At 35.5% G+C, this 27,996-nt stretch overlaps 1 protein-coding gene across 4 annotated transcripts in view; it reads right to left on the reverse strand.

Moving 5' to 3' along the window:
• Window positions 1–27,996, reverse strand: part of EPHA5 (EPH receptor A5) — a 346,680-nt gene that overhangs the window by 17,111 nt on the left and 301,573 nt on the right. For all 4 annotated transcript variants that reach the window (XM_036258172.1, XM_036258162.1, XM_036258144.1 and 1 more), the window contains 6 exons: window positions 25,152–25,219; window positions 23,575–23,700; window positions 22,634–22,819; window positions 9,599–9,660; window positions 7,676–7,885; window positions 4,690–4,839 (listed from right to left, as the gene is read on the reverse strand). In XM_036258172.1, coding sequence (XP_036114065.1) covers window positions 4,690–4,839; window positions 7,676–7,885; window positions 9,599–9,660; window positions 22,634–22,819; window positions 23,575–23,700; window positions 25,152–25,219 — 802 coding nt within the window. The remainder of the gene's footprint in view (window positions 1–4,689; window positions 4,840–7,675; window positions 7,886–9,598; window positions 9,661–22,633; window positions 22,820–23,574; window positions 23,701–25,151; window positions 25,220–27,996) is intronic.

A 27,996-nucleotide genomic window follows, 5' to 3' on the forward strand; every position in this document is an offset into this window, starting at 1 on the left:
TCAGACATTACTACACTGAGGCTAAGAAGTTTAATAATTTTCTCACTGTCAAATCTTGGTAATTTGCAGTATTTGGATGAGAACTAAAGTCTCAAACTTTAGTTAATTACAACATTTTGTGTGTTACCATAACATATTCTCTTTGCTTTTCCATAAACTATTCTAATAATATAAGGATAATATATATATATATTTATATATTTATATCTATCTATTCTGTACCAAGGAAAATTGAAACAAGGAATAGGAAGAAGAGAGGCACACCCAGTACAAAGTGGGTTGACATCTTTTTCTGGTCAAATATTTTTGCTGCCTTATAGGGAAGATCAAGTTCAACAGAAATAGTAATAGAAAACTGCCCCTCTCCCAGAAAGGCAAAAGTAATTCTAACATGAAAAGACTGAAAAACAGATTATTTAAATGAGTTATTAAAACATTTTGTAGTCTATGTGCTTAGTATAATCTATATGTTCATATATTTCATAATAAATATAAGAGAAAAACATTGTTGCTAAATATAAAAAGGCAATGCAGTGAAATCTCTTTCTACTATTTTTTTTTTTTCTAATTTTTTCATTGATGAGAGAGAACATCTATTGACCGCCTCCTGCATGCCCCCCACTGGAGATTTGGTTCAACTTGGGCATGTGCCTTGACTGGGAATTGAACCAGTGACCTCTTGGTGGATGGGTCAATGCTCAACCACTGAGCCACACTGGCTGGGCTGAAATCTCTTTCTATTCTTGAAGTTCTGAAAAATGTTGACATATAAAATGTTTATTATCAATAAAAAAGCTTCTACTGACTATAGAATATTATCTTAGCTTCCAAAGCTTAAACCAGAGCTCATGGTCTGGTATTTACCTAAATCATCCTAGTCATACTGGTTTATTTTTATTATGCATTGTTATGATGTCCCTGTGATGACAGAGGCAATCCTAAATCAAAGGAAATCCACTGCGGCATTCTTTCCCCGACATAGCAAAAGGTCTTCTTTGAGGGACTTAAATGATTCTGCATTTCTTGGTAATGTAACGTTTTCTTAGCGGCAAAGCGCTTCTTGAATTAGATAGTATGTGGAATATAGAGATTATGGAATATATCATTCAAAACTGCAAATGTGTACTTATACTCTGTTTTCTAATAATTTTTCTCCAAAGAGATGTTAAGTATCATGATTTTCAAATATAGTAGATTTTGTCTTGTATCTTGGATAAAATTTTAGATGGAAACTGAGGCATATCAAAGTTAGTGTTATATCTCAAAAGTGAATGACACCAGTAATTGTGGACTTGCTGGGAAAATACAACACCTGTATTGGGCAACTCTGTTAAGGGTAGACATTTCTGAACGATCTGTAACTGTATAACATTTTCTTTAAATCTCATTTAGATTTTCAGAAAACCCAGCCAAAGCCAAAATACTAGTTTTTATTTTTATAACTTCCTGAAATATTACATCAGCATTTCTTTGTATCTAAGTTATCTGGAAAAGTTTAAAGACTTTCACATGGCTGAAATCATGGGTAAAATATGTCCCATGTCCTTCACACCTCCTTGTCTTTATGTCCTTCTCCATGTAACTTTATACTGTTCCCTCACAAGGAGCAGTGCAATGGACCAATCATCTGATTATGGGATTGGCCAATGGGATTTTAGCAGATGTCTCCCAGCCTGAGGAGCAAATGGGCTCAGTCTTGCCTTTCCATCATTTGGCAAATGAACTCACATCTAGTCTGGCCTGCTGCTCTCTGGAAGAAGAAGACCATGTAGTATGCAAGTACAGACCAGCCAAGCCCAAGGACCTTGAGCAAGCCCAGTCAAGGTTAGCAGGAACAAACATGAACATTCCCCTAGCATCATGCTCTACTTTGGTCTATAATTTTATGAGACAAATACTACTCTCTTAGGAGTAGTTGCCAATAATGTGGATGACAATGCTACACATATACTCATAGTAGGGCAGTACAATAAGTCTGAGACAGATTCGAAATTCAGAATACCTCAATTGTGAGAATTTCATGAAGTTGGACAGATAGGGGACTAATGTTTTCCTCAGGTGAAAGGACCAGGCTTGCTGGAAAAACAGAATAAAATGCTTTCACAACATGTAAACAAAAACAATGGCTTTAAAATGAGCCTTGAAAGAAGATAGGAGCCAGGCCATAAATTGCTCTGTAGCTCAAGTCAGCTTGGCATTTATCTGGAGAACAGAAAATAGCAAATATGTCTAACCTTTGTTTAAGACTAGATCCATCCAGAATAATTATTAAATATTGAACTGAATATCTTATATTCAATTAGAATGGTGATCTAGGATCACTGGTTGGAAATAAAAGAAAGGAAGTAGATATTGATTTAATTGGAGATAGGGTGCTGGTTCGGTCCAAAAAAATTGGAGAACCAGGTTGAAATGTATGGTACAACATTTATTATTTTTGTGACCTTAAGAAGTCATTTAATCTCTCTAAGTCTTAGTTTCTTAACTGCAAAACAGGACTAATAATATATTTCTGATGGTTTGTTAAATATATGCCAAGATTTCAATGATACTCTTATCATAGTCCTGCCTCTAAAATCATAAAGTTGAGGACAATAGATACTATGGTCTCCCAAATTTAGAGACACAGAAGTCAGCAGCTGCTACTTAAATCAAGTGAGTGTAGCCCCAAGAAAACCAACTGTAGCAATTCTGAAGTCTTGCTGTGTACTAGTCCAGAAGCAGGAGTCCCTCAGTGCAGTTTACTGTTGCTACCAGAGAAGAATACTAGGAAATACAGTTGACCCTTGAATGACACCGGTTTGATTTTCATGAGTCCATGTACATGTGAATTTTTTCAGTAAGTACTGTAAATGTCTATTCTCTTCCTTATGATTTTTTAAATAATATTTTCTTTTTTGTAGCTTTCTTTATTGTAAGATTATAGAATATAATACACATAACATATAAAATAGTGTTAATTGACTGTTTATATTATTGGTAAGACTTCCAGTCAACAGCAGACCATGAGTAATTCGGTTTTGGGGGAGTCAAAAGTTTTCCTTGGATTTTAGACTGTGTGGGGTTTTGCCCCCTTAAGACGGCATTTTTCGAAGGTTAACTGTAATCCTTGGGAAAGCTGAAGTGTGGACCTAGCTTCTCACCTGGGGAAACTAGAAGAAGCCAGGTGGATGGGAAAGCCTGCAGTAGTATCCCAAACGCTGCACTGGTAGAGCATCTGCCAATCATGTGCTTCCATCAGGTTTAGCAGACACATGTACGGTGCAGTGAGAAACTGTGGAGTGGGGAGCAGGTGCAAGAGAGAGGAACTGGGAGAAGTCAGGGCAGTAGACCCTTCTCACTACTTGCAGACAAGAGGACCTCATCGGGGGCCTTTGGAAGAGCTCAGACACGAACCTCACTAGAGAACAATGTTTGGCTTACTGCCAGGCAAGAGAGATCAATAGCTCAATATGACAAAAACATTCTTGCCCCTTCCTTTCTACCTCTCCCTCCAAGAAGATCCTGAAAACTCCAGGCTCAAACTTTGGCAGAGGATGAGGAAGAGCAAAATCTGACCATTCTTCCTTCCCAATCTAGGTACTGAGGGCGAGGCCGGCCCTGTGGTTGTGGAGAACACTTTGAAATGGATATGGTATTGACTTTCCTTTAGACTGGACTCGAATTTTTATATCTAAAAGTGAGACTAATTACTGGCACGGGACTGTTGTTTCAACACAATGAGGTTAGAAAGATATAGTACCTGTCTAATAACCCCCGAAGGCATAAAAGCAGGAGATTTTACAGTGTATGGATGAAAGAAATAATTAGAGGGGGGAAAATGTTTTAAAGCATGCTGTTAATGCAAGACTTCAATATACTGGTTTTAAAAAGAAGTAATATTAGTTGGTAAAACACTTAAGGCAGTGTATGACACATAGTAAGGGCTCAATAAATGTTAGCTGCTTTTATAATTGTTATTTGGCAGAAAATATATCAAATTTCCATGTGATCCCAAATGGAAAGGGCTGTATGAAATAGTTAACAATGGAAAATGACCAAAGCAAAGACCCAAATGCCATGTGTTAGGTGTCACGTAATAAGCATTCTTAACTTGAATAGAAGATTCTTCCATGGTTTCTTTAACTCTAGGATTCTATTATTCTATGCACAAATTCTTTCTTCCATGTGGGGAAAAATCTGTTTATTCCCCCTAAGTAGACAATACAACTATTCCTACTTTTTCTTTTTTTTAATTAAAAAAAAAAGCATACATTGTTCTGCTTTATCCTCTCAGAGCATCTTCTATGAAGTCAATATCATCCGTCCTGTTACCCTGGAGTACCAGCTGCCTCTATCAAATGCAAATCATAAAAACTTGCCTGTCAGCCCTCATTCTTTGATGGTTCTTTCTTTACCTTTGAAAATGATACTGACATAAAATGAGTGGAACATCATCACAACAGAGGTAGGACTGTCTGCAGGGGACTGAGTTCTTAAATAACAGTAACTTACTTTCCTCGGTGCTAAGTCATTTTGAGCTTCTGCATAAAGGGTATTTTAATGACAAAACAGATCAGAGGGTAAGCAAAGTATTTCATTTTTTTTTAAAGCAACTATCATGTTCAGAAATGAAAAACAATGTAAGTCTCCTGGCACAGAAAGCAAACCATTTCACCCCATACTTGAGGGGCAGAGCTCCATACTTACATCTTGGTTGGTCATCTCCCAGTAGGGTCTCTCTCCATAAGACACCACCTCCCACATCACGATTCCATAGCTCCAAACATCGCTAGCGGAGGTAAACTTTCGGAAAGCTATAGCTTCTGGGGCAGTCCATCTGATAGGAATTTTGCCTCCCTGAAATTGAAAAAGAATTTAAAAAATTCTCACACACTTCAAATGTATCTAGGGATACAGCTGCCTCACTAAAAAGATCTAGAAAGAGATGTAGCATTTTTAAGTGCATCTGTTTGCCATCATGCAGTCTCTTTCCACATATCAGTCCATAGGCACATGTACACTGACTATTAAGTGGCTGTCTGGAAGGCTTCTGGTTTAAATTCTGTTTGACTACTGCAACACGTACAGGGCCCACATCTCAATTACAGTATTGGAACGGCAGTTCTAAGTGTGGGAAGCAAGCAGTCAAGAAAATCAATAAGGTATACTTTCATGACTTTCAACCAGAGTAAAGGACTCAGATTCCCAGATGTTTTTTGGTTTGTTTTTCTTTAACATGAGAACTGTAAGTGGAGCGTCTCAGTTGCTGAATGCAATTCTAAGTTTAACAGTTAATAAGACAAGCATGAAAATTAGATACATTAAACACTCAGGCCTGGCCGGTTTGGCTCAGTGGTTGGAGTGTTGGCCTGCGGACCAGAGAGTCCCGGGTTCAGTTCCTGCTAGGGACACGTACCAAAAAAATAACTAAGTAAATAAACACTCAGCTATACTTTCCCCTGACACCATGCAGTTTGATTTTTCTTCTTTTCTGTTAGCATATTTTTAGGTTTTTCCGGATAGGCTTTTTTCTTTTTTAATCTAAGAAGTTGAGTTCTCATCTAGTACAACCATTTTAAAATTATGAAAACTAGATTATGGGTAAACCTTCCAACATGATCAAGTTAGAATTTTTTAGCATGGTAAAAAAATTGCTTTGGTAAGTTTTCTCTTAGTTCACAAAATAAACATAGAACCTGCTCATTTCAGAGTGAACATTTTTCCTCTTAATTTTCAAAGGCAGCAACCTAAACAACCAAACAGTTCATTTATAAGAAAAAAAAATTAAGGAGGTACAGAGAGAGAAAGAGATGAAGGTTTTGAATATTTTCTTATAAAAAGACTAACATATGCCTTCCTATTTTACAGGAACAGAACAATTTATTTCACATACTAGAAAAAAGTGACTTAAACTGCTCTTTATGAACCAAAGTTTCAAGATATATGAGAAAATAACAATGCTGTGCAGTGCTTGAAACTGCTATCTGCATAGAAATTAATTTGAATTTTCAAGCTAGGCTTGAATTATTTGCTCCTTGGAAATATGCTAACACCACTTTAAGAAGACTTTTCCAAAGCATACTCTTGTTAATTAAATATTCATAGGAAAGGTCACACAATTAGGTCTGGCCATTTGTTTTGTGATATTCTAGAATACATTATTATACCTTTTATAATTATCGTTGTGAATTACTTTAAACTTCAACCTAGACTTTTTCTCCTGATCCTCTGACCATATTTGTCATCAGTGTGATCTGAAGTTCCCTGATCTTCTTATCTCTCAGTGCACCCATTTTCCACAAACTGCCACGATGGCCCATTTCATAGAAATAATTCCTGAAGGTCTCAGCACCTCGGCTTTCCCTTGCCCCCCTCTTTCCCAGCACGGCACACTGAGGCACACGTCAACAAGCTACTCTATGAGGTTATATTTTCCTATAGCCTCAGTCTTGTTTAGGCCAAGTTTATTCTACTTGCAGCAGAATTCTTAAATGAGATTTAATTGAATGCAAACAATAACAAAGATATTTAAGTCTAGAAGAAGAGGAATTGATATCCCATCAAGTAGTGGATTGATTTCTTAAGCTGACCCTTAAAAGACTTTGCTTATATCACTTGATCTCAATCTTCAGCATAATAGCATCTCAAGAATCTGTGTCATAAAACAATGAAAAAGAAAGCCTTATAATCTATGAATAGATGTATTGTTAAACTAGGAGTAGAAGTAATTTTAAAAAGCTGAGTTAAATAAGAAGATATGTAACACATCTATCATAAAGAGATGACAAAATGTTCCTTTGTATGGATGCTATGGTTAACCAAATTGTAGAGTGAAAAAGATGCACCGATAAATTTCTGTCTTCACATGAAGTTGAAACCTTGAACTTGATGGCATTGCAAAGATTTAGAATTAAACAAATGTAGTTTATCATAAACGATTCAAACTGAAGAAGTACAACACAGATTACCTCCCAAATTTCACTGTATCAATACTCACAGTATTCCACAAAAAGAATGATCAATTATATAACATATCAATTTAGGAACCAATCACATTCTTGGAAAAGGATGTTGATTTATGCTAATTGTAATATGAGTTAGTGACCAATTTTCCAAAGAGATGGGCATAACAATTTATATAATATATAAGAAAATAAATTAGATATATCTTCATTAAATAAAAGGGTTTGGAATGAATAGCTTTTCCATTCCATGTACGTTCTTAGATATTTCTATATTTGTTTTACAAGAGAAAATACTATAGTGTAAAGAGTTTAAGCTACACAACAATGCTACAAAGGTATATATTCATATATATATTGTGTATATATATATATAACGTATTTATTATTTTTAATGTAGGACATTCTTTAATTTTTTTTTTACATTTAAAACTTTATATAATTTTTACACTGTTGTATCCACTCTAAATTTGAACTTTTTTTTTCAGTATCTGTAGAAAATAAAAAATTATTGAGACTCATAAAGTGAACATTTTTTTATCTGAGTTTAATATTTGAATTTTCTGATATCTATCAAGGAGCATCAGCTGGATATTTTTATCCCCTCACCCCCTCCCTTTCTCTCTCTCTCATCCTATGTTGGAGAAATGTTCTTTTGCTATTTCCTTTAAAATCTTTAAAAATTAAATATCTCGTGTAGTGTTTCAGAAATGCATTCTGTTAGATCTTACCCTTGTGGTATAGGCTGCCTCAGGATCATCTTCCAGGACCCTGGAAAGCCCGAAGTCAGACACTTTGCACACAAGGTTACTGTTGATTAAGATGTTCCTAGCAGCAAGGTCCCGATGCACGTAGCCCATGTCGGACAGGTACTTCATTCCCGCAGCGATGCCTCTCAGCATGCCAACGAGCTGGATCACGGTGAACTGCCCATCGTTCTTCTGTAAACACGATGTAGAAATATTAGTCCAGCAACACCAGTCATTGGGGGAAAATGCGAAAGGGTCTTCCTTCAATCCCAAATTAATGCTATCACCAAATTTGTATACAAATTTTATCTGAAGGAGAACAGAAGAGGTTGGGAAATTTGGTAATGTTTATCAGTTCTTTGCTTGATCAAAGCAGAGAAAGGCTTGGGAAGCCCTTACAGAAAACCTCGTTTAACTGCCCTTGTCTGCACTGTGACTCCTGCATTCTCAGTGATCAGAGGAGTGTGTGCTGGCCCAGGGTTAACACGGCCTAGTTCTGAGGTGCTTCCGAGGAAGCTGGAGAGAAGGACATATTGTTGTACAGAAGAAATGGCTGGAGGAGATAAAGGGAGCTTCCTCAGCAGCAGAAGGGAAGGGAATGGCTACGCAATGACCAGGACAATGTTAGCATTTCTTGGAAGCTTGCTGTCTTTGTCCAGTGTGAACTCACTGTGCGCACACACAGAAAAAGGCTCACCTGATGATTATTTTGTAAAAAAAGAAAGAAAGAAAGAAAGAAAGAAAGAAAGAAAGAAAGAAAGAAAGAAGAAAGAAGGGAGGGAGGGAGGGAGGGAGGGAGGGGGGAGGGGGGAGGGGGAGGGGGGAGGGAGGGAGATGTGGCTTTATGAGATAGGAGACATTATGTATAAGAAATTTGGCAACAGAATCCGGCAGAGGCTGGAGAGTGGAAGGGGGGTTGCCTTGCCAGCAGACCACTGACGTTCACTGCCTGGGCACATCTTATGGATGCCACTGATGCCATTCCCATCACTGTCCTGACCCATGGCAATGATCGTCATAGAAGATGAAAAGCTGCCAGCATACAGATTTACTCAGGTTGGCAAATGTGTTGCATTGTCTAGCGCAAACTATTTATTAATTAAATGAGTTGTCATCATTTACAATTTGGAGACTTACACATTAAAAAAAAAATCCTTATTTCTGAGACCCACAGATAGGACAACATAGGATTAGTATTGTCTATTATATTCTGTGACGCCACTGGCACAAGCCTGGGCTGGCCTCAGATCGGCTGGAAGCCTATTACTATTTAACCCCTTACTGTAGATAATTCGCACAGACCTTTTAGACTTTTTTTTTTATCTGCTCTGCCTGATAATATATACTTTATTTTTTATTTTTTTTTATTTTTTGTTCAGATAGAGTGTGGGAGGGAGAGAGAGAGAGAGAAACATCCACGTGAAAGGGACACGTCGAGTGGCTGCCACCCACACAACCCAACCAGGGCCGGGGACAAACTGCAACCGAGGTACGTGCCCTTAGCGGGAACCGAACCCGGGTCTCTCAGGACCGCAGGCCAACGCTGTAACCGCTGAGCCAAACCGGCCAGGGCTGATAATATATACTTTAAGAAAGTTTAATATCTATACAAGTTTCTTTTCTATTTTCCTTCCTTTCTTTTCTTTCTTCTTTCCTCTTTATTTTTTTCAGGCAAATCAGCATAAACTTAAATAAAACTGTGGACACACATAATTTGAATGTGTATAAGTTTTCTGAAAATAAAAATTTTCAAACCAAAGTTAATTTTTTGGAGTATAATGATTGTGACTCCAGGTCAAATTTCTATTTTAAAATTTAGCTTTAAAGTGGCTTAATTTCAACTTCAACATCATTACCAATATATAAATAGCACTTTAAAATATTTAAATTTATCTAAAGTCTTACCTTTAAAAATGTATCTAAAGAGCCATTTTCCATATACTCTGTCACTATCATCACCGGTTTACCTGAAAAGGAAACAACAAATGAGCTGCTGGCTTTCTGTTCTTTGTATTCTTGTCTAGGGAAAGTTTACCTGGAAGTTTTTATTGGTGTCAAATTATATACATGTTTTTTAAAGTCTTCTTTGAGTAGCAAAAAAAATCCCTGACATTGTGATATCTCAGTAAAAAGGTGGGTCAGTAAGAAGAAAGTATCACAAAAATAATAACAGACTGATATAGAGAATTGTCAATACCAAAATCAATTTACGTAGAAAATGAGTTGAGGAATAAATATTATTTTAATAGAGGTAATGATATAATGTGCCAAATAATAATATCCAGCAAAGCACTGTGAACATATTAATCATTTTCAAGTTTTTAATAAAAACCCAGATCCACTCTAACAACCTTCTTTATGATCCCTTGAATATATGTTTTATTTTTATTCAAGTCACATAATTAGAACTTGCATATTTATTCATTCATCATCATCCAGAAGTATAAAAAGAGATGTAGAAGGTAAGACAATTTCCTATAAATAAGAAATAACTAGGAAGAAAAAGGATTTTTCATTCCCAAATCACTTAAAACTCACTGTTTAGAACAAAGAGGTAGATCAGTCTTATTCTTAAGATAATCATATTCTTTTAAAGTATTTTAAGAGCAACATTCTTTTCATGGAATGTGATGAGTATATTACAATGGAAGACACATTTCTATCCTCTTTTTTAAAGTCTATAAAATGTATTTCAAAAGTTCTTTAAGTGATTTGGCGTATGTTTATAGATGCCTACATAAGGTGAAACATCTCATATGCAGAGAATATGCATTGACAATATCACTTGATATGAACTTGGAAGACTGAAAGGGTTACTGGTGCAATAAAGGTGACAGATAATCCAGGAGGAGGCAGCATGTGCCAAGGACTCTTGTCATGGTGGAGTCGTCAAGCTCAAATATAGCCATATATTCTATTTTTTTTGAAGAGCTCTGGATTTTTTCTTTGTAATTCAGGAAGTGACAGGAGATGAGTTGGGGAATACTGATTTTAAAACTGACTGGAAATACAATATATCTGTTTTAAAGAAAAGATTCACTTGTATTTATAAATGGCTCTGACAGCACAAGAGTAGAAAATATTATTAATGTTTTTTTCTTCTTAGTATAATTGTAATCTAAGTTCAGGAATAGAAAAATGCTTCCAATTTAACTGTATTTAATGATATTGCCACATCTGCTTTAATGGACTTCAAACAAACTCTAAAATAAACAAAATTCTGCTTTAGATCTCTGGTCTCATTCTTATATGTCAGAGCCCATTCCAGCCTTTTGTTAATGTTGAAGCCCCTTTTCTTTCAAAAGTCCAGAAGTAATATATATTCCCCAAGGGTAACAGACAGAGTATTTGATAACTGCTTGGCACAGGTACCTATGTGACAGAAGCCACACCAGCCACAATGCTGGTGTCCTGGAAAGCCCCGCTGTCCCCGACATCGCCCTTCATTTGCCTCATTTCAGGAATTTGGAAGTGCCCAGGGATGAAGCTGAGCAGGTGGATCATGGGGACACATCCCAAGCATCGTATTTTAATCAAGCACAATGGAAGTATTTCAGTACATGTACAGCTGATAGAGCCAAACAGATGTTGCATTTGCTGAAAACATCGCCCCGATCAAACCAGAGCAGGTCCACACTCCCGGAATCAGCCTGTCATGGCAGGAACCCCTCTGACTCTGTCAGATTTCTTCTCTCACTTCCAGAAATTCACTGAGAGAGTGTCATACTCTACAGAATGGGAAGAACTGAATTCCAGAAGATACTCCAGATGAGCTTTCCCTCATTTCACTTTTTGGTTGATACTACATGTCCATCAAAGCAAAACCCCGGTCTATGTCTGTTACTATCTTCTCTGCCGGAGTCCTCTCTGTCTCTGGCACCTCCCTACAGTTTTACTTAAAAAACTGTGTGCCTTCTCTCTTTTTCTAGAACTTTTTTTCTACCTAGCCTCTAAATATTTAGACTCTCTTCTCACAGTTATGGATCAGTGGTACATATTTACCACTGATCATCCAAGGTCTACTGAGCAGGAAATGGATAGAATTCCCATATAAAAATATCTCTTTGGGGGTAAATTTGTTCTTTAAATTCAACACAAATTTACAGAGTTTAAAAGAAAAAAAATTAAGCTCTAAAGTAAACAAACTGATCAGCAAACTCACTGTAATATTCTACAGTTGGAAAGAAATATGATTTTTTTGAGGGAGCTGGGCACCCACTATTCATCCTGTAAGATTTTATAGCTAGCATCACCTAGTTTTAAAAGGCAGATTAATTATTTATGACAGTGTAGGTTGTAATGTCAATAACAAAAATGTTATTTGAGAAATATGATAGATATTTCAGAAAATGGGGGGAAAGCAATTAAAATGAATGCTTGCAAACAATCACGATATATATTTTTTGTGACAAAAGTAAGACACTTCAGGACCCATTTTATTATATTCCATGCTTGAGTCATTTTAATGCTAATTATATTTCGTTTGGCTTATGTTTTGTTTCAGTCCCCGCTAGCCTGCAAGAATGACATAGCAATAATTAACATGGCTCACTCGAGCCCTTGTAAATCCAATAACACTGTACAAATCATGTTCCATTATCCAGCTTGAAGTACAGACAAAGAGTAGATCTGCCAATAATTTTGAAAGCATATTATCAGAAATCCATATAAAGAGAGCTCATAAAGCATGTCAAAACATGATTTTAATCACTGACAAGAGCTTTTATATTACTGTGTATGTTTACTGAAGACCCAGCCCAGGCCGAGTAAGTAGTAATAGAAACATATTATCTATAGAATTCATATTCATTATTGATAATTATACAAGAGCTACAACTTATTGGTTTATTGTCTACTTTTTACAGTACACAATGTTATTTTTAACTGTTATCAAAATCCTGTAACAATGATATTACAAAAGACATTTTTCAAAGACAGAAAAGTGAAATTGAGAAAAAGGAAATATATTACTTTGGCTGAATAGAGTAACTTGTGTTAAGAAACAAAATTGGGAATCAAATTAATGTCCATCGGACTATAACGTCTGTTTTCCTTTCCTCCATACTATGATGTGTATAATTTCAAAATATTTATTTTCATTTAAAATTTTATTTTTACATCTCACAAATATTTACTCTTTTGTATTACCACCAGCTTGGTAATCATGACTATGCCAACCCAAACTATTCAACCACTGATGGCAGAATGGGTGGGAATTCGGCTTCTTTCAATAAATAAAGTATTCTTACATATGCTCATTACATATATATGCCTTGAGTGTTCTGAAAGTTCTGTAGTGTTCTATAGTGAAATGGCCTTGGACTCTACCTGTCTGAGGTGTCTGCAGTAGTCAAAGCCATAGCAGAAGAGAGGAGTGGCTGATCAATGCATTAGCTCCAGTTATGCAGCATGAAAGGTTTTAGCGATCACCATACACCATTGTGCTTATAACTGATACTGTACTGAACACTTAAAAATTTAAGAGGTTAGATTTCATATTTGGGGTTTTTTCCTACCACAACAAAAAGTCAAGTTTGTTTCACAGTACGTTATTTTTTCATGCCAATGTTTATCACAAATCCAAGAGAGGAGAGAGTGAGCCACTTTTGGTAATTTAATCCTGTTCTATAAAATCTCAGAGTTAGGTGAAATAAAATGTGGGGAATGTTGATGTTGATTTGCCCTAGCTTTTCAGAAGGTCCCTGACAAGCAGCATCGCGGTCTTCTGGGAACTTGCCAGAAAGCCGAATTTCAGTGCCCAATCCCACCTTTTGAAACAGATTCTGCATTTGAGCTATATCTTAAGAGGCATATTACATTTTGAGAAACACTGAACTAGACCATATCACAAGAGTTGTAGCTAAATCTCAGCTTATTATTTTATTTGGATTGATACCACCCCTTTTTCTGAAACCATTAACTCGCCAACAAACACATGACACCACTTAGGGACATAAGGGAGCAATTGATTTAGAAGCTTCATAATTCACTGGAAAAAAAATGTCACTGTGTTTAGTTACTTTACAAGATTTGTAAATAATTAAAAGTAAGCCTGTGCTTATAGTTGTGCATCTACAGTTTTATTTCACTATGCCATTTGATTTGGGTCGTATACCATTTAGTGTACTAACACTTATAGCTGTTTGAAAATGCTTCTATTTTTCTCCCAAAGAAAACTTGGGATAATGTAAATATCATGATGTAATTATTCATAGTGAATGGTCAACCACAAAATGAGATATTCTCTTTGAAATAAAAAGAGGTAATACTTATAAGGTTGGGGGACAAAGTGTGGGGCAGTTAGAAGGATATCAGATATTTTCATTCCATTATAGTCCTTATTTGTTGGTTACAAATTAGGAAAAGTCATATATATGCACATATATATATATATAATTTTAATTAATTTGGGGAAAGATGATAAAATCAAAAGCCTATATTGAAATAGTGGCACAAAAATACCAAATGCCTCTATAGGTAGAAATTCCAAACTTTATGTTTTTCTCTTTCATTTCATATTGTTTACCCAGATATAAACTTTTCCATTAGATGTTCATTTCTCACATTAAAAGTGAATTAAAATTGCCTGGCCAGTGTGGCTCAGTGGTTGAGTGTCAAACCATGCACCAAGAGGTCGCCAGTTCCATTCCCAGTCAGGGCACATGCCCAGGTTATGAGTCCAATCCCCAGTGGGGGCATGCAGGAGGCAGTTAATTGATGTTCTCTCTCATTAATGTTTCTATCTCTCTCTCCTGTTCCCTTCCTCTCTCTCTAACATCAATAAAGAAAAAATATTTTAAATGAATTAAATTGTCCTAACATTAGTTATGGAGTCAGAAATTATAGACTCTTCCGAGGAGGTAGGGACTCTAAAAATGATCAAATTTGACAGTTTTGTTTTATTAATAATGAAAATAACTTTAAAAACACATTTTAATTTACTAATAGTCAATCTATGAGGCAGTAAATCTGTTTCCATAGATTTATATTGCTCCAGATGATTAGGATTGAGATTTTATCAGGAAGAGCACTTATAAATCCCTAATAATTAGTTCTGTGTAATTATTAACCCTTTGTATACGCCCTAAAAAAAAAAAAGTACCAGATTAGTGAGCCAATTTCTGTTTCTACTTTGGTGTTAAAGTTGTTCATTTCCTTCATGGTTTATCACTGGTTCATAGCATATTCATACTTCAAACATTTTAATTTACACTTTTTGATGTAAATTAAACGTAAATCACACTTTATATACAACACGTGTAACTGTTGCTTATAAAAATCTCAATTTTAACTTATCTACAGCTGAACTACTGATTACCAACCACAGCCTTGTTCCTTCAAGACTCTTCCCTACAAAGGGCAATTTCTTTCTTCAGGTACCCAGGACAAACAATTTATAACTATCATTGACTCCTCTCTTTTCCTCACACTCCACTTCCAAACCGTAAGAAGCTATATTGTGATTGCCTTCAAAATATCCACAGTATGTGTCCTGGCCAGTGTAGCTCAGTTGGCTGGGCATTGTCCCATGCACTGAAAGGTTATGGGTTCGATTCCCAGTCAAGAGCACATGCCTGGGTTGCAGGCTGGATCTCTGGTGGGGTCCTGGAAGAGGCAGCCAATCAATGTTTCACTCTCACATCAATGTTTCTCTCCCTCTTTCCCTCTCCCATTCTCTCCCACCAAAATTCAATTAAAAAATCTTTCAAAAAAAGTATCCACAGTATTTAGCTACTGCCCTCCATCTTGTTAGATCACTACCCTGTTCTAATCAATAATGGGGTATGAATAATGTCAGGGGCCTCTTCACTGCTCCTTGTGTAAACACTGGCTCCTCCCATCTACATAGTCAGCATAGCTGCCAGACTAATCCAGTTAATGTAGAAATCTGGTTCCATCACATCTTAGATCCATAGGCCCCAACGCTCACGTTAAGATATTGTTTTTACAGGGGCCAAAGACTTCTTATAGTTCTATCCTCTTACTACATCTTTGAATTAAGCTCTTACCAGACAACTTTCATTCATTCCACTGAAGCAACAATGGCCTTCTTGCTGTTTCTTGAACATTGATATAAATTGTATTTGAGCCTTGCTGGTCCTTCTTCCTATAACACTGCCCCCTGGTGTCTGCAAGGTCTGTACCTTTACTTTATTCAAGCCTTTTCAGAGAGGTCTTTCTCTAGGTAAAGTAGAAACCACCAACCCCCGAGAAAACCAGTCCCTAATATCCTAACCTAGTTTTAGTTTCTCCATTTAATATATTATACATACTGTATATATGTTCCTTTAGTTTCTGTCTCCCCCACCCCAAAAGGTAAGCTCCATAAAGTCAGGAACTCAGTCTGTTTAATCTCTACTGTATCTCCCTGATTAATAGGGATAAACATGTATTAAGTAACTAATTAATACTTTTTGAATAAATATTTTTTCTCAAGTGTATACTGAATTATATGAGGTTGGTAATGCACACTGTTTAGGAGCTTGGGTTTTGGAGCCATACAGAATGCTTTTAGAATTTGGCATTATTCTATGCTTAGTTTTATAATATTGGATAAGGTATTTGACCTCTTTGAAGTTAATTTTTCCCATCTGTAAAATAAGAACAAATACTAATGTACACAGGATAGCAATACTGTGTAGATTAAAGGAGTATATATAAAAAGTATTATTAGTAAACTCTTAAAGTAATGTTAATGGTAGGTAATACTAATAACTTATATGCAAGATCCTATAAAAAGATGCTCAGGCAATTTCCTTTGTATGAATTTTAATTGTTTTCTAAAACACCCATGGTTTTATAAAATAAAAATTTTAAAATTGAAATAAAAACTCTATGTTACTCTAATTGGTTTTAAGTATTTACATAATTGTAATTTAGTCACTCATTTAATATTATTTATGCACTTTTAAAATTACCTAATATCACTATTCCTATGACAGACATTGGTGGTGGGGGAACTATAAACATATATCAGTTTCAAGAAGCTTATTGAGTAGTATAGTAAGGATGATGACACACGTAGAGCTATAACTATAATATCATGTATAGTGTGGTAAGTACAGAGGAATGTAACTAGAGTTTATAAGATTTCCCCTGACTAAGAATTCATTTATTGAACAAATATGTGAAATGCTGCCCATGCTGAGCACTGATATAAGAACATGAAGGAGAGCTAAACAGAAGCTTCTGCTCTTTGAAGCTTGTATTGTACTCAGGTAGAACTGGGCATCTTTCCTTTGCTTGGCTATTCGACATTACCAAGTGCCTACTCCATACCAGGCAGATGCCAAGGACAGAAGAACAAATAAAGATAAATGATACAGGTCACATGAAGAAGTTCACATTTGAATTAAACTGAAGGTCAAGTAGAGCTGAGGAAAGTGGAGAGGACATTCTAGAGTTAAATAAAATATCTCACCGCTGCGTAGTACTCATCCTAAGTGAAACAAGCCAAACAGAGAAAGACAAATTTCATATGATCTCACTGATTTGTGGAATATAATGAACATAACAGTTTGAGGGATGGGGTAGTCCCAGAGACGCGGAAGCGGGGTACAGACTGACAATCCCCTAAGGAGTGGGGAGGTGGGGGAGGGATGAACCACAGAACTTATATGCATGTATGCATGAACAGTGGACATGGACAACAATCTGGGGAAGGGTCAGGGAGGGAAGGGGGAGGGGGAATCAGTGGGGGGAAAAAAGGAGAATCATCTGTAACAAAAATTAATCAATAAAAATAAATAAATAAAATAAAATATCTCAAAGGAGAAGAATGAGAATTGGTAGAGTTTTCTGGAAAGGAAATAGTGGGAGTGGAGATATAGCCAAAGTTTTTCAGGATAACTATTAAAGTATACAGTGGTGGGCAAAAGTAGGTTAAATTACGAGCTACTATTACCTAAAAGATGAATCATAAGTATCCAAAATAATAACAATAATGATAAATAATATAAGTAAATAATACAATATTTAATAAATAATAATGCAAGAATAAAGTCTGTGTTTTGTGTACTCACAACTGTAAACTTACTTTTGCTCTCCCCTCTATGTATTTTGTTCCATTTGTTAGCTTGTTTGGTGATGAAGCATGAGAGGAAAGCAGTGATTTAATAAAATCTGCCTGAGGACAGTAGGTATGGAATGAACTGATGGGGAAAATTCCACAATGGGAAGACTAGTTTGAGGACTGCTGAAATAGCCCTGGGAAATCTATAATAATGGCATGGAAAACAGAAGTAACTTTATGAGAATGGAATACTATATTTTAAAGATGATTAAAAGTTTACATAAGTTAGAGCTGTCTGACAATTTGAATAATCAATTGCCATTGAATGTGCGATCTCCGCAGACACTAGAAAAATAAAAAAAAAGAAATAGGGAGAGATTCCTCTAGTGCTCCTCTAATACCTTGCCTAGATTTATTAATTACGCAGGAGAACTAAGTTTATCTTTACACGATCCCAGATTAAGAAATATAACTATAAGTAATTAAATATTCAATAGAAATATTCATTCAATTTTGCTAAAAATTTCCATGAATGAGAAAAAAAAGCTTAAACTAAGGATATTGCAATGGAAAATTATACTTTTTATCCTTTTAACTTTATTCCTGAATCTTTTTACATAGTAAAAATGGCGCTGTGTGTACTGTACTACAGCCTCTTGTGCTGCCAATGAGTCAGTTAAGCCAGGAACCTGTGGGTTTTACATCACATGTCATGAAGCCTCTCTCAAATGTGTATCTATTTAAGATATGTCCTGTTTAACAACAAAACACAGAAGGAATCTGAATGCAGCTCATGGTTCTGGTGGGTAGGGCAGTGATACAGAAAAGGAGGTTCATGATGGCATCTTCCATAGGAGTCCTACTTCGGACTCCATACATCAGCTTCCATCAGAAAAATCACAAGATTTACTTGCACTTATGTCTTATTATCTGTGTGCTGCAGATTGAGAATTATTGCTGAATAAATTAGCATCAGATCAGAGAGCATGAAATGAAGAACACAAATAAAGTGAGTTGCAACATGGCAAATTAAAAACAAGTTGAAGACTTTCTAAGTTGAACATCAAGAGCTACATTCATTAAGGGGAAATACAATTTCAATTCACAGAAAACACAAATTAAAGACAGAAAATTATTTAAAATATTTACATCTTACTTTACTTATATGTGTGCCTCATGGTAGCAACATCAAATAGAATATTTGGTGGGGAGATTGAACATTTAAACACTGTATTTCCAACCCCTGTACCATTTTTTTAGAATAGCATTCACAGAATTTTGATATCATTTGTTGATATTGACACTGCTTCTATAAATAAAGGTTTCATGGGCATATAAATTATGAGACAAATTCAGTTGTTTTTGTCTGAGAAGTTTAGTTCTCTTAGTTTATCTCAGTCATGTTCTAGTCACATAAGTTCAGTGATAAATTAGGAGTCAACAAGAGTAGGTAATAGTTCTAATAAATTTTCAATGTTGCCAAATAGTATCTGATGCATTCACTTAAAAAGATAGAGATAGCCCTGGTTGGTTTTGCTCAGTGGTTAGAGTGTCAGCCCATGAACCAAAGGGTCAGGGGTTCGATTCCTGGTCAAGGGCATGTATCTAGGTTGTGGGTTTCATTCCTGGCCCAGTCAGAGTACCTGTGGGAGGCAAGTAATTGATGTCTTTCTCTCACATCGATGTTTCTCTCTCTCTCCCCCTCCCTCCCTTCCACTCTATCTAATAATCAATGGAAAAATATTGTTGGATGAGGAGTAACAACAACAACAACAACAAAAAGATGGAGATAAATACTTATTCACCACTCAATTGCCTGTAATTTTGTACACACACACATGTAATTGGAAGCATAGACGCATGTCAACTTTAACTTTTCCGCAACTGAACTACTAATTACTAACCATAGTCTTAATTTGATCTGCATAGCAATCTTATAAAGTAGGTATTATTTTCCCCTTTTTGTGTGACATTGAGGTTCAAAATGCTTAAGTAAAGTGACTATAAAATGGCTTAGATTTAGGCGCATCAGGTTTACATAAATATTTGTGACATAATCTGTGTTCTCCAGGAGCAGATTTTTTTTAGCTAGGAAGCTAAAAGATATATGCAAAAGAGGCATATTAAATGGGACATCTGAATGAGAGTTCAGGACCAATGAAGTAACATTACAGACTTGCAAAAATCCTTACCCAGGAAAAATATTCAAAGAAGAAAACAACTTCAGGGTGAAATGCTGAGAGATATTTCATGGAAGTGATGGAATTTGAACAAGGTTTTGAAGCAATTTAAAAAGTAGTGAATATAAGGGTGTCAGTTTCAGAGAAAGAGGCAATGTAGACAGGACAATATATCAGGTACATCAAAGCAGACTAAAAATAAAATGGATATGGAGGAGGTCAGAGCACAGTAAGAGAGATAAATGAAAAAGAAATAATTATATAATTAAGTCCCTACTCTGTGCCATGCTGATACTAAACTTTACCTGTGTTCATGTCATCTTTACAACATGACTATGAGGTATTATTACTTCATGTTATTGATGAAGAAACTGAGGTTGCTGAATGTTTAACTGACTTGTACAGTCACATAGTAGTTTATGGTAGAACCAAAATAAAATCAGGTGGCTAGATCCACAGTCCACATTCTTGACCTTCACACAATACTGTCTCCCAGGATAATAGCAGTAATCTGACACCTCTCTCAGCTTTACATTAACTCATTACAGAAGGCAGAGTGGCTAAGACCTTTACATTTACTCTGGGTAGCAGGAAGTCATGGTTGGAATTTATTTTGAGAAAATTAAATCTACCAGTCATATTAAAGATGAAATGAAGACATGAAACTTTACATATTTACATGCTATTATTACTATGACTATCATTAAGAACTATGTTTTATATTAGATAAGACCATTTCTGCACAGAAAATAACATTACTCCGTCGTTATTATGATATTGTTTGTATCGTATCGAGCACTGTATGCTATCACTAATATCTTTTCAAGGTCCTTCCCTTGATAGAATATAGTCTTTCAGATAGCCTGTAGTGAAATTCAAATCATAGTTTCATTTTATTGTACCTGTGACCATGTTCTTCATACTATATTTTTATTTCATATATACCTGCCTATTTATTCACACTGTATAAGATTGTAAAATATAATTTTTAAATATGTTTTTATTGATTTTTTTTTTAGAGAGAGAGGAAGTAAAGAGATAAAAACATTGATGTGAGAGAGAAACATGGATCAGCTGCCTCTTGCACGGCCCCTACTGGGGATCGAGCCTGCAACCCAGGCATGTGCCCTGACCGGGAATTGAACCCACACCTCTCAGTCCAGGGGACCATGCTCAATCCACTGAACCACACTGGCCAGGCAGAGTTTGTAAAGTATTTTTTTTATTTTATTTCTCTCAAAAAATATAGTTTTTACTTGACCCCATCTGCCTCTTGGTTGTCCCTCCTCCCACCATTTTTTAGCAACCTGTTTGTTCCTATACGACACCTGGGTGTCTTCTTGCTCCAGCAATATTCTCTCTAGGTTGGTGTCAAGGGGTGATAATGTGTGGATGAATACTCCACTGGAGGAAGAAACATCTACATTTTTAAGAAATCCACATCTTGCAGGTTATTTTGTTCCTATGCTACATTCTTCTATGGCATTTTTCCTGGAGATGTGTGTCTCCTTGAGACATGGGTAAAACGTTCTCACAGCAATACATATTCATTCAAAAGTTCAACCAATCATTGACATGATACCTCTCCTGTGGTCTTTTTCTCAAACTGGTGAAAAGGCTTCTGCATTCACATCTGTGACCTGCTGTGAATGAATTATGATTTGGGAATTATCTTGTTATATAGTAAATACACATTTTGTTTTGTCTCTTTTGTCGTTTATTGTGAAAATTTGTGTTGTTTTGATTGGCTTTTCATTTTTAAAAGCTAAATAGAGTAAATGGTATCTAATTAATTAAAATGACTTCGTTGAGAGCATTTTTTGAATATACATTGCTAGTATGTGTACTTATCATATACAATTACAAATTTGATAAATAGGAACTGGGAGTTGAACAAATGCTGTAAAGAAAGTCTAAAGAATGCGCCTTGCCACAGTTTTTAGATGATTTAGTAAGTGACATGCAGAGCATGAAGGACAAAGTAAGAAATGAAAATAAATAGAAATGGCCAAGAGAAAAATAAGTTGAAAAAAAAAACATGAAGGCCTCCGTATGTGCCACATAAATACTTTTGTGGACAAGTGGAAAATTATTTCACATCCTTATATGGGAAGCTCACCACAAAACTACATTTACAAGATGCTAATACAAACTCAAAAGAGATGTGACATTCTAAATATTTCTGAGTAAAAATTTGATTTGCTTTAACAAAATAATTAGTCTCAATGAACTTTCACCATCTTCTGAGACTATTACTTTCCCTAGAACTATTAAAATACCACAATAAAAAAAAGTGAATAAAGCAAACACATCTGGCTGTAAAAATTACTTAAAAGGTTTTGAAAAAAAGGCAAGGCACCTATGGTTATAGTAATTCTATTAAATGGTAAACTTCAATGCCTCAATCAAAACTTTGAAGTTGATATTTCATTAGAATAAAAAGTGAAAGAGCCAGGAAAAAAAAAAAGGGGGCCTCTACTGCTCCTTTTATCTGGATACATTTTCTCTGGTGCTAAATTAATAGTACATGAGTCAATACATATATATTAAAAAATAAATAAAAATTCAAGTTCATTGAAGATCAGCTTTGACCAGAATCTACTAAAATACAAGACAATTTTTATTTATATTAGAGAAAGTATTAATAGCATTACTATGGTTCTACCTTGAAGTTAACAATAACCTAATAGAAGAAACCAGATGTTCATGACATATATACATGCACGCGCGATTTGCCATTATACTCACTTTTGGTCACTACACCTTCTAAGTGAATGATGTTAGGGTGATCAAACTGCCCCATGATACTTGCTTCACCCAGGAAATCTCTACGTTGCTTGTCAGTATAGCCTACTTTAAGGGTTTTGATTGCCACAGGTAATTCTCTTTTTCCTGGAAGTTTCAAACGTCCACTACAAACTTCACCAAATTCACCTTATGAAAAAGATGGAAAAAGTACACAAAATCATTTGACATCCTTAATCTAATACTAACATAAAGCACTCTTAGAATATCAAGGCATAGATGAAACAGAGTTAACAGGGGAGTCCAAACTGCATTACCAATGTTAATAGAAATAAACGGTGCGCTGTGGAAAATCATCTACAGGTGATCATAAAACACTCTGGGAGTTATTAGCTTCATCCATCTCACCTACAAAACTCCTAGTGGAAATGTTACAAGAAAATTAAATGCAACTGACTTGAATTATTTTCTTCTTCCTTCTTTTTCTCCTCTAGTAGTGCCATTAATGAGAAGAGTAAAGGGGAAACGTTATAGCAGGACAAAAAAAATGTAAGGAAGAAATGATTCATACATAGAATAACTGGGTGCTTAAATTATGTAAATGTTTTTCAGCATTGCCAATTATATATGTATTAAAATAGTTATATAGTAGATGGCGAAACACTATGTTTGAATAAATATATATATATATGTGTATATATATATATATATATACACATATATATATATTTGCTGGTTTATTTTTTATTTCATGTACTAGACATTTGCTGGTTGAAGTGTGATCTACACAGAAGGCAGCATTAAAATATGATCAGTTATATATCACTTTGAAAGCAAGTTAGTTACAAAAGATCCCAAGCATTTTGTGTTAGATCAGGACATTGACATATTCTGTTCTATTACTGAACACAAGTTAAAAGTCTAAGTTAAACACACTGTGGTACCTGCTCCAATAACTCTTTCAATGGTGATGCATGAAGCTTCTATCTCCTTGGCAAATTCATGGACAGCTTGATTGGGATCTTCGTAGGTATGTGGATCAACATAAGTTCTTACTCCTGGCAGTTTAACTGTAAAAATAAATGGCCATTAAAATAGAAGTACCTGTGATGGATGAATTAAATTGTAAATATTATTAACATGCAACTGTGGCCTGAATTCCTAATTCCTAAGTGGCTGAGCTATAAGAAGGACTCTCTCCTGGATTATAGAAGTCATTTGTCCAGCTATGTCACTTTTATAATTTTGGAAATCTGGATGGTTGGGACGTACAAGAAATGCATATGTGCTGATACATATGAGTAAATACATCTTTCCACACTAATGGTCAGAGAGTTATTCTCTGAGGCAAACCAAGAGTTTTGTTTAGTAAAGGGGAGAATGAAATGCTGGTGGTCTATTTGTCGGTTTGTTAGTCTGTGTCTTTCATTATCACCAGAGATTATTCATTTTGGTTTTGCAAAAAAAACGATTTAAAATAAATTTTCAGATGTTTTGATCCAAGAAGACTCATAGAGAAGTCAAAACAAAAGAGACACTGCTTCTCACTCTACCTGTGCTGCTGCATAGGTGCTTATGTTCCAAGAGCTTGAGTTTCATCACATGTAAAAGCGACCAATATCACCCTCACAGTGTTCTTTGAGGATAAATAATATTTAATAACATAATGGTATGAAAGTGAACTAAATGCTTTATAGCATGACTTATGGCTCTGATGATGTTGGCTTTTATGGTCATAGCAAAGTGACAAAAGTAAAAGAAACTTTTTGTCATTCACTTGATGAAACAACTCATACTGCAATATTAATGACAAAATAAACATATTAATTAGAAATCATTTAATAATTTTTAAAGCTCATTGTTAAAACTTTATTTTCTGCATTTCTTAAAAGTGTAGACTTTTTCGGTTCATTTGGACCAAGGTTGCTGCCACAGAATCTACTCACGGAAATTCCTGTTATAATGCTAGAAAAAAATACTAAGAAATTTCATTTCTGTAATCTGGTGGTATTATTTTAACATAGATTTATACTGAATGTGTTGCTAGCTATTAGAAGTGACCTGGAAATTTGGTTTAAAAAATCATATAAGTTTTTGTTTTTCTCTTAGATTGCAATCTAAGTATGCTTTAAAGAATTAAGTAAACCATCTCTTTCCCAGGGTTAGCCGGCAATACCCCAAGCTTATATGTTTTTACAGAAATATAACAAAACACATTTTAAAAAATTATCTTTATTGTTGAAAGTATTACAGATGTCCCCCTTTTTTCCCCTGTTGACCCCCTCCACCCTGCTCCCAACCCCCAGGCCTTCACAGTACTTATTGTCTAAGTACATGGTTATGGGTATATGCATATAAATTCTTTGGTTAATCTCTTCCCACCCCCCACCTTGCCCCCTTCCCTCTGAGATTTGTAAGTCTGTTCCATGTTTCCATATTGGAAATCTTGCCTGAAAAGAAACCCAAATAACAATAGTGTCTCCCCGACTTTGTGTGTGTTTGAGTTTTACAATTTGCTTACTGTGCCCATTATGAAAATGCATCTTTTCCTCTTCGGGATCTTGCTTTGCTTTGCTGTACCCACACCGCCTGGAACAGAGGAAGCTACAGTTAGCCGCACCTCTAGGTGGTGAATCCCATCAAGCCCAGCAGCAGGAAAGCACCTGCGGTGATGGTGCCCTAACTCATTTCACACTGGTAGGATGAACTAACTCCAGTACTCCTTGTGGCTGCATTTCTCTAGAAAATATCCCTCACTGTTCGCATATTTCACTGAGAAGTTTGAATCCATCCAAACCCATTTTTTAAAAAGTTCTCTTAAAAAAATACACCTAACAGCAGGCATTTTTCTGTTCCACGATTTCTTTTACTGACTCTTTTCGGGATGAGTTGCCCAAAATGTTTCTGATTCATTAGTCTCGCACCTTCAGCTCCTTACTCTATTATTTTATTTTTTCTCCCGTTTTGGAGGTACCAGTTGTTCCACCAGCTCTTCTCCACGCAGATCACTGTCAGATGGGCTCCACCTGTGCCCCGACTCAGCTCCATTCTCCACACCTTTGTCTCTTCTGTTTTCTCAACCACTCCCTCACTTGCAAATCCTTTTAACCTGCTTCTAGTACTTACAAAAATCTGCCCTTCCTAGGTTCACTATGACATATTGACATCTAAATCCAGTGCCTTTTTCTTACTTTTTAAGCGTTCATGATGGACTGAAATCACTAACGGCTTCTTTTTGACACTTTCTGCTCCTTTCTTCATGTCAGTAGGTCCTCTCTGCATGACCTCCTCTGGCTCTCTCCTGTCAACCCATCCACTTCCACAAATTACGTCAATACCATCTAAGACCTCTGGTTAAATTCTTTTGAAATGTATGCTTTTATTTCTCATAGCTTTATTTTATAGAGATATTCACTGGTGTCCAAACTCAATGAACTTGAAAAAGAAATCAATATACTTCTCTTTGTTTTCAATCTTGATCTATCGCTTTCTTTCCCTATTAATAATATTGCCATGGCCTTGGTCCTTTAAGATCAAATCTCTATTCTCTTGTGCCTTACAACAAACTAGTTTGCCAAATCCCAAGTATTATATAACATAAATGTCTTATGACCCATCTGTTCCTCTTCATTAGCTCCATTTCTTCACCAATTAAGGTCTTGCTATTTTTCAGGTGGGTTACTACTAATGTCTCTGAACTGATGCCTCTGCATTCTATAACTGCTCTATACTAGACATGGCTGTACACAAATAACTGTGAACAAAGTACTTTTCTATTGTGTCAGCTGTCTCCTGCAAAGTCTTCAATAAAATAATGTGAAGATTCCTAAATGTAGCTCTAATGCATACTTCCTACATCATCTCCAACTGTTATCTTCAAGTGTGCTAAACTTTATGCTCAGGTCTCCAAGGTACTTCTCCATGCTTCCATACATTTGCACACACTGGTCTTGAACCTAGGGTGTTCTTCCTGACAATTTCCATTTATCAACGTCCAGTTCAATTTTTGCATTTATGGTTTTTTCCTGATACCTCAACTTAATGCAATCTTTCTGTCCTCGGAACAAAATTACTCTTTATATCCCTCTCATGGTATGATTTCCATTCTGTAATGCAACATAGTGATTTGCATATAGTTTGGCTCCCTAATACTTGTCAGTTTCTTGAATGACAGCAACTAGCAGTCATCTATAAATTTCTGTAGTGGCCTACTGCCTGGCTCAGAGGTGACATTAAAAATATTTGTCATGTTGATGAATGAAGAAATGAATTAGTAAATGATATTTTGATTGACACTGATGAATACTAGGTGATATGGTACACAATTAACCATACAATAATAAAATAACTGACTAAAATAAAAATATTTAAATTATTTTTAGTGAAGCTCTGAGGATGTGAATTTACTATTCATAAGCTCTCATAACAAAATTGAGTTTATTAAATACAAATTTTTCATTTATTTCTGTATAAAGAAAATACAGTCAAAGTGATAGATTGACAAAATATTTTCATTACAAAATTGGTTGAAAACTAGTATGTGATCTAAATGAAATGTCTATTTGACATGTACTAATAAGGACTGGTCCTTGGTTACATATTCTGGGATGTTTCATAAGTATATGTATATTTTGGTATAAAAATAGAGCCTATTTTATTCTGTATCATTTCTTAGTGAATGAGTATATACATATTATACAAAATAGATACCACAACCCACCCTTGTGCCATTTAAAAAAAATACAATTATCTTCATTTTATCATGTTAAAGATCTGGCAATTACAGCTAATAAAATTTGAAAAAAACTTAAAGCAATATATTTAACATATATCATGTTCTTGGGTGAGGAACAATACACAATGGGGATCTAGTAGCTTTTCAAGTTTTATTCATAACACTTAGGTGCACTTGTCATTCAAGAGCCCTTAAGACGTCTTGAAATACCACACCACAGTGAAATGAAGAGGAAAAACAAAGTTCTGCTGTGATTACATTTGGTCTATTCAAACTGATATTTATTTCATTGTCTTTTTCTCTCTTCTCTCTTTTTTTTTTTTTGTCCTTTTGTTAATCCTCACGAGAGGACATTTTTTCCATTAATTTTTAGAGAGAATGGAAGAGAGTGAGGGAGGGAGAGAGAAAACATCAATGTGACACGTCGATTGGTTGCCTCCTGCATTGCGCCCCGACTAAGGCGGAGGGTTGAACCTGCAACCTAAGTTCATGCCCTTGACCAGGACTCAAACCTGGAACCTTTGGTGCGTGGCTTAAACTCTATCCACTGAGCCACTGGCCAGGACCAAGCTGATATTTAAATTATTTGAATATATTATTTATAATTTTTATAGATATGACATTATTTTTT

Source organism: Molossus molossus, unplaced genomic scaffold, assembly GCF_014108415.1.
Source record: "Molossus molossus isolate mMolMol1 unplaced genomic scaffold, mMolMol1.p scaffold_m16_p_1, whole genome shotgun sequence".
In the NCBI taxonomy this organism is placed as follows: domain Eukaryota; kingdom Metazoa; phylum Chordata; class Mammalia; order Chiroptera; family Molossidae; genus Molossus; species Molossus molossus.